The 7,551-nt window shown below is 48.4% G+C and overlaps 1 protein-coding gene across 3 annotated transcripts in view; it reads right to left on the reverse strand.

Moving 5' to 3' along the window:
* Window positions 1-6,417, reverse strand: part of Fbln5 (fibulin 5) — a 78,592-nt gene extending 72,175 nt beyond the window's left edge. Inside the window, exons 1-2 of one of the 3 annotated variants that reach the window (XM_087552358.1) lie at window positions 6,063-6,417; window positions 1,675-1,729 (exon numbers count right to left, since the gene is read on the reverse strand). In XM_087552358.1, coding sequence (XP_087408484.1) covers window positions 1,675-1,729; window positions 6,063-6,079 — 72 coding nt within the window. In that variant the 5' untranslated portion in view covers window positions 6,080-6,417. 3 annotated transcript variants of the gene reach the window in all.
* Between the last annotated feature and the right edge of the window lie 1,134 nt (window positions 6,418-7,551).

A 7,551-nucleotide genomic window follows, 5' to 3' on the forward strand; every position in this document is an offset into this window, starting at 1 on the left:
GTTTCCTATGTGCTGTGAACTTCTGTATTTTTTGGCTGTGGGCTGAGCCATCTCTCCAGCCTTCACTGTGAACTTTTTAAAACCTGAGCTGGGATCAATTTGAGTTCCCTTGCAGGTGCCTGGAGTCTGAGATAGGAATGAGTTCAGTGTCTGCGATTGGGCCAAACCTGTCACCAGGCCCCACTCCAGCCTCAAGGCCAGCCTTCCCTGGGCCATGAGGTGATTTGTGAGTCTGGCCTGTGCTACTTCTGAGGGTTCCAAGCCTTAGAGTCTCAGGACAAAAGACCCAGAAGAACTAGGAGTCTATAGCACAGAACCCAGGAGATCAGGTTCCAGCCCTGCTCTCTACCTCAGTACTGGGGTAAAGTGGGCTCAAGACACTTGTTTACCTGGTTTCTAACTCTCACTAGAGTCCTTATTCTCCTCATCCCTTCCCTTCGCCTCAGTTTCTCTGTCTATAAAGTGGGGTACCATTACTTAGTTCACTTAGTTTTAAGTAGTCACAAAGAGGAACTATGTTACCACTGTCTGCTTCAGGACTAGATGTCTTTATAACCCTTGGGACAAGATTACAGAATGTCAAGGTCCCTCTGAGATCTAAAATTCTTTTACATTCTTCTCAAGTCCTTCTTGTCTCCAACAGCCTGAGTGTGTCTAATGCCTTTGAATGTACTTCATAATTCTACCCCTTGTCTCACCCCAACATGTTTTTTCCAATGCTAGGTATCAAGCGTATGGCCTTGTGCATGACAGGTAGGTGCCTACCCTTCCTTACCTGCAGCCCTCAGCCTTACTCAGAAATGGGGCTATTTTTGTCTCCATGAGAAGGGCCACATGGACAGGCCTCTCTGATCCATCTAGACCAGTGGTTCTCAGGCTTCCTAATGCAGCGACCCTTTATAGAGTTCCTCATGTTGTGGTGACCCCTAACCATAAAATTACTTCACTGCTACTTCATATCTGTAATTTTGCCACTGTTATGTTTTGTTTTGATATAAACATCTGTGCCTTCTGATAGTCTTAGGTGAGCTCTGTTAAGGGGTTGCTCAACCACCCCCAAAGGGGTAGAGAACTGGTCCCAACCCAAAGGTTGACAACCGTCAATCTAGAGGAACCCTACCATATTACTTGGGGCTGACATACCTGGCACAACCCTCCCTGTAGCTTTAAAATTGAGATACTACAACTGCTCTCAGACCCTTGCCTTGAACTCAACTTCACTGCCCCTTGCACACCCCTCCCAGAGGAAGGGATACCCCCCACACATACTCCAGGTAGCTGAATCACCCAGACCCATACACTGCACATTGGATGTTTGGGTAACCTCCACCTCCTCCCTACCTCTTTCACTAGGCATTGTGTGAGTGGGGACACACACTAACCCAGCTGTGGGGCCCTTTGCAAGCATCCCAGGGGGTCACCCTGACCAAAAACACCACACTGAACTCACATTTAAGTTAGTGAGTTTCCCAGAGGGACAACCCTGCCACTTGGAACCTTTATCACCCTGGACCAACCTCTGTCTCTTAGTGCCTTAGCTGTGATCCATATGTATGGAGGGTAGTAAGTGAAGTGCAGAGTGCCCCCCATTCCTTTAACCCTGGGACCCTAAAATGCAAGGCTGGAACCCTCCCCCAGCTTTGTGACATGCTTCTGGACAACTCGAAGCCTTACCTGTGCATTCCCAGGATGTGGAAGCCACAGTGCCAGGATGGTGACAGTGAGTATCCTGTGGGCAGTGAACAAATGGAGAGTGAATGCCGAGGGATGCTCATGTCCAGGAAACCTGGACCTCCTGCTACTCAGGCATTTGGTTGGTAGTTTCACCATGGACTTGCAAGTGAGTAGGGAACTCTCAGCAGAGCCCTCTGCTCTACCATAAGAGCCGGCCTCTTAACACTTGCTTCATGTGATGGGATAGTGAGTTAGGTCACATGGTTGAAAACAAAGCTTTGCTGCTTTGGAACAAAAATCCAAAGACCCACAGTTGGGTCATCAACCAACTGTCCTGACCTTCTACCATTCTGCATAGAGACCGCCTGAGTTAAACATTATTCAGACATGACTGCAGAGCCAAGAGCCTCTGTGCCTTTAAACCATGAAAGCTAGAATGTGGGAGGCTTTGTGTTTGCAGGAGGTCACTTAACCAGAACTTGGAACCCTCCATCCACATGTGAAAACCGGGACTTGAATGGTCCAAGAACCCAGGGTCCACCCTAGCGTGTGCCTTGTGAGAACTGCCATCCCAGGGGGTGGAAGGCGGAGGAACCAGTGTAAGAAAGGCAGTGGGTAGCAGTAGGAAATGCCGTGACACCCTGGCTCAGCCAACATGGCCACCCACAAGCAAGTAAACATCTTTGCCTGTGGGTAATTTGGTTCTTTGCTGCGGCCAATGTTTTGTCTGGAAACTGTGGTCACCAGTATGCTTTAAAACAGCAAAGTCTATGCCACTCATACCCATTAAGATGGTTATTTGTGTAACATGTACAGACCTGTGTGTGTTGACATGTGTTGCTGCACATGTGTAAGTGCATATGTACATGTCTGTGTATTCCTATGGGGACCAGAGGTTGGCATCCAGAATCTTCCTCAATCATTCTTCACCTTATACATTGAAGTCTCTTACTTGCACCCAGAGCAAGCAAACACTCATACATGTAAAATAATTTTTTAATCTAAAAGAAAATGCAAGACGGAAAACAGCAAGTATAGGAAGAATGTAGAGAGATCACAGCTCTTGTGCATTACTGATGGGGAGGTCAATGGTACGGCTGTGTGGCATCCATCCTCACCTGTGATCCAGCAGACCCACTCCAGAGTGTATTCCCCAGAGAACTGAGTCAAAGACCAGACAGACGTATGTACACACATGCTCACAGCAGCATTTTGTATAATAACCAAAAGTGGATACAATTGAAATGTCCATGCAAGAATAGCTAAACAAAAACAAAATGTGTTCTCTCTCTCTCTCTCTCTCTCTCTCTCTCTCTCTCTCTCTGCGTGTGTGTGTGTATCTCTTCTGTGTCTGTCTTTCTGTGTGTCTGTCTATGTCTCTCTCTCTCTCTCTCTCTCTCTCTCTCTCTCACACACACACACACACACACACACACACACACACACACTTAAACTTGAAAGTTGGACACCATACAATATGGAAAGCCAGGCACATTGCTATGTGCTTGTAGTCCTAGCTGCTCCAAAAGATTAAAGTGCAAAGGTTGCTGAAAGCCAGGAGTTCAAAGCCAGCCTGGGCAATATAGTGAGATCCTATCTAAATGAATAAATAAAATTGAAGCAGTGCAAAAGGCAAGCTAAGAAGGTTCCGCAGGCGAGGGAGCTTGACCTCAAAACGACAACCTGATCACCAGGACTCACGGAATGGAAAGAGAACCAACTTTTGAAAGTTGTCCTCTGACCACCACACGTGCACAGCAACACATGCTTCCCCTCAAGTAAATAAATAAATGTAATTAAAACAAAACAAAACAAAAAACAGGAGCAGCAACACTGATGATCCATGAGGACGTCATAGTGAGAAGAGTGACGGTCACAAACACATAGAATTCAACTTACATCAGGTACCCCAGAACTTTCAGACTCAGAAAGAAAAATGGTGGCTCCAGGTTGTGAGCTTCTGGGGCAGGGAGGGGGTGTTTAATAGGTAAAGGATTTCTTTAAGTTGTTTTCTTTTGTGGCTTGGGGCTTGTGCCTTTTTTTTTTTTTTGAAACAAGCTCTCACTCTGTAGCCCAGGCTAACCTACAACCATCAATATGGTCCAGGCTATCCTCAAACTTGGGGCAATTGTACCTCGGCTCCCTGGGTATTGGGATTACAAGACACTTCTGCTGGCCTCTTTTTTGTTTTTCGTTTTGTTTTGTTTTTTTAAGACAGGGCCTCATGCAGCCCAGGCTAGCCTCAAACTGGTTATGCAGCCAAATCTGGCTCAGAACTCCTGATTCTCTCCTGCCTTTACCTCCCAAATGCTGGGGTTACAGGTGTGCACCACACAACACAGAGTATGGTACAAGAGCTATTTTGCAGGTTAAAGAGTCATGCATGGAACCTGGGCATATAGCCAAGGGAGCCTATGGAACACTATCAACATGGGCACTTAATGCAGGAAAGATAGAGACAATGTGAAGTCTCTGCAGACGGTCAAGTCTGTTAGCACACTGTTCATCTTGCAACTACAGCTTGCAACACAGATACTGGGCAGGAGAGCCACAGAGCTGTGGTCCAGCTGCCATTCACCTGAGCTCGCTGCTTTGTGCCATGGGCCAGGAGTACAGTTTTGCTTTGATAAGAATGTCAAGAGTCAGCAGAGGAAGCTTCCTGGAGGGTGGTGATCTTGCATGTTTCTCAGCACGGCTGTGAACCGGAGGCTTACTATTTACCCACCCAGCGCCATGGCTCTACAGCCCCCACCTTTGCAGAACGAGTGCTCAGTAGACCCCAAGCTCACTGACATCCCAACCTGAAGCGAGCGGAGAAATAGCAGTAGGTACGTAGAAGACGCGGAGTGAAGGCAGCACCTAGGCACCCAGACAAAACTGAGTCCGATGTGGTCCTGGAAGACGCAAACCCACTTCCCTCACGGAGTCCCAGATCCAATCCTGGGTAGATAGGTTTTCATTTCATTTAACCGCCTGTGTGAGTGAGCCAGGTTCTCCAACGTTGGAGACAGCTCTGACCTTATAAAGTACAGAGCCAAATCCCTGGGCTTTTCGGATATTTGTGAGAGCCAGACTTTATATCTGGAAGGAATAAGAGAACAATAACAAATTCATTTTCCAGGCTGTAGATTATGAATTTCAATGTTTTCCTGTTTCTTCTCATGAAGTTTCCTTTCAGGTGGTTATAAAATCCTGTCTCGTTTATGTTGGAGACAGAGCAGCTTGACTGCATGCAGTACAGCTCAAGAGAGACTGGAAAAGGCGTGCTAACCCTACCGGCTTCTCCCCTACCCCACTCTCTGTTCCTTTTGGTGAAAGCCAGCCCAGGGCTGGCCAGCCCCAAGCCCAGCCTCCTGGAAGAGCGGGGGCCAAATAATCTCCAGGCTAATAGAGAGGCTTTGCAGAAAAAAAATCGTACCAAAAATGAAGCAAAATTAATACTGGAGAGGAGAAACTCTGTCTCAAACTTTTCTTTTGAATCTGGGTTCACCATCCAAAAGAAGAAGAGGAGGGAGAGGAGGAGGAGGAGGAGGGGGAAGAGGAGGAGGGGGAAGAGGAGGAGGGGGAAGAGGAGGAGGAGGAGGAAGAGGACAGAGCCTCCAAGTGCCTGTCAATGACAGACATTGCTGGTCGGCGATTCGGGATGATAATGTTAACTATGGCTTACCATAATATGGCTCAGTTCGTATTCGTGTTAGCATGCATGCACCCCTCCCACATGCAAGCACACACAGAGAAAGTGTGTAGGTCTGTGCAGGGCAGCTCTATTTTCAAGAGGCACTGGAGAAGGGGAGGACAGATGTCATCTTTAAACTTCCTCAAGGCTCAAGGATTACTTGACTGGAATTGCAATTTCCGCAAAGAACAGCAAAACATTTGCTTACATGCGTCTCTGTCTGCAGTGTCCACTGTTCGTTGGCTCGAAACTTCTAGGTCCCATTCCCTCTGTAAATCGCACACATAGAGCAAACGCAGACAGGAGTGTTCGGAGACTCCTTCTGCTTGTCCCACAGCCGTCGCAGCAAAGCAGTTGCTGGTGCCGTAGTCAACAGTCTCCCAAATTTAAAAAATATGTAGTGTGATATTTTAATAACTGCGCACAGCGTTGCTGCCCTTTCCAAAAAGAAAGAGAAATGATCCAAAGAGGTTGTCTGCTGCCTCTCTCGAGATGCTGACTCCTGATGCTGTTAGAAAAATCCCCACTCCCAAACCAAGACTTCGAGATGAGCGCAGCTTTTTGTAATTAACAGGGTCATTGCATCACTTGCTAAAAGTCTTTTCCAGTGCCCTGACACAGGCGGAATCTCAGCCATAGCCATTTTCCACCCATCAGGTCTGGAGTTAGGTTTCTCAAGCCTGGAGACAGTTCCTGGCGCCTTCCAACCTACCTTTTTAATCCTGGCATATCCAAGATGCGCGGGAGGAGAGGTGATTTGAGGAAGGCAGGCTCTGCGCGGGACCGGGCAGCTTGGTTTCCGAGGGGCCGAACGGGGCTGCGCGGAGGGCCGGGGACAGTGCCGGGTGCTGGGAGCCACTGCAGAGCCCTCGCCGCCGGCACCTGGTTTCGCTTAACCCCCTTCAGTAATTCAGCATTAAGCCAATTGGAGGAGGAATGTTAAAAATGAACACTTCATTTTCTAAGTATGTTAAACAATGCAAATGGGGCCTCGGTCTGGACACAGCTGGTTCAGATTACAGCGCTCACCAACTGGCTAGACTCCTCACAACAATCTTGGGGCGTCTGCCAGGGCCAAGTGCTCGGTGCTGGGAGGGGAGCCCAGCAGAGGGAGAGCGGGGCTGAGGGGCGCCGGGCCTCCCCGGGGCGGAGCGGGGCGCGTGCGAGGGGGCGTGTCATCAGGCCCTGTGGCAGCAGGAACTTGAACTCACCACCAAAGCGGCTTCAGGGATGTGAGCAGTTGGGAACCCGAGGCTTAAAGCCAGGGTTGGAACAAGCGCGATACCTAAGCAAGGATGTGGGGTAAGGGAGGATCCGGGAAGAACAGGGAGATTGAAGGAGAGCAAGCGATGGCTGAGATCTCTGGCTGCCTTCACCTCGTCCTCCTTGGCTTTTAGTTGCTGTGTGTAGAAAGGCGGTTTGTAAAAAGTTAAAGGCGAGAAAGCCTAAGAATGGTGGGTTACACAAGGACTCTGGAAGTCCTCCTTCCCCTTTGTTTTCTAGCTCTGGAACCCCCTATCGAGTGCAAAAATGCCAAAGACACTGCTCTCCAAAAGACAGGACGGGGCTACTACACTGCAAGCCCTCCCTTGCCTGAACCTTCTCTTGGACCCTCAACTGCCTGACCTACAGTTTAGAGAGCACAGGGGAAGAGTTTCCCTCCCTTACCATGCCTCTGTGCACTAGAAACTAGCTCCACTTCCTTGGAGGTGAGAATAAAAGGGGTTGAGTGACTTCCCCACTGGCTCACGTCTCTCAGAGATGCCGTCAAGCCTCTGAAGTCTGCATCTTTATGTACTCTTTTCTAACGACACTGTTTTGAGGAAATGGACTCCTACTCTAAAATCTCATTAGACTGGACAAGAGCAGCCAGCCAGACGTTGATGCTGTTGAAGCTCGGAATCCAATTGACCCGATCTATTTCCTATGGGTGTATGAAATGTCTAAGACTAAACTATATTTAGGTTCATCTCATTCAGGAGATGGTACATCCCTCCCGTTGTTCTAATAAGTAGGATTATAAGAATCTTTAAGGTTCACCAGTACTGCCCTAAGGGGGCGAAATAAAGAGATTCAGGTGGAGAAATGAATGAGAGTAACCATTCAAAATAGCTAGACACCTAAGTGTGCACACGGGCCAGCTCTGTCTACGTAAGGTTCAAAGGCAGGACTGGCGGGAGCTGAGTTCTGACCAAGGTGCT

Source organism: Rattus norvegicus, chromosome 6 (assembly GCF_021556685.1).
Source record: "Rattus norvegicus strain SHRSP/BbbUtx chromosome 6, alternate assembly SHRSP_T2T, whole genome shotgun sequence".
NCBI classification, from domain to species: Eukaryota; Metazoa; Chordata; class Mammalia; order Rodentia; family Muridae; genus Rattus; species Rattus norvegicus.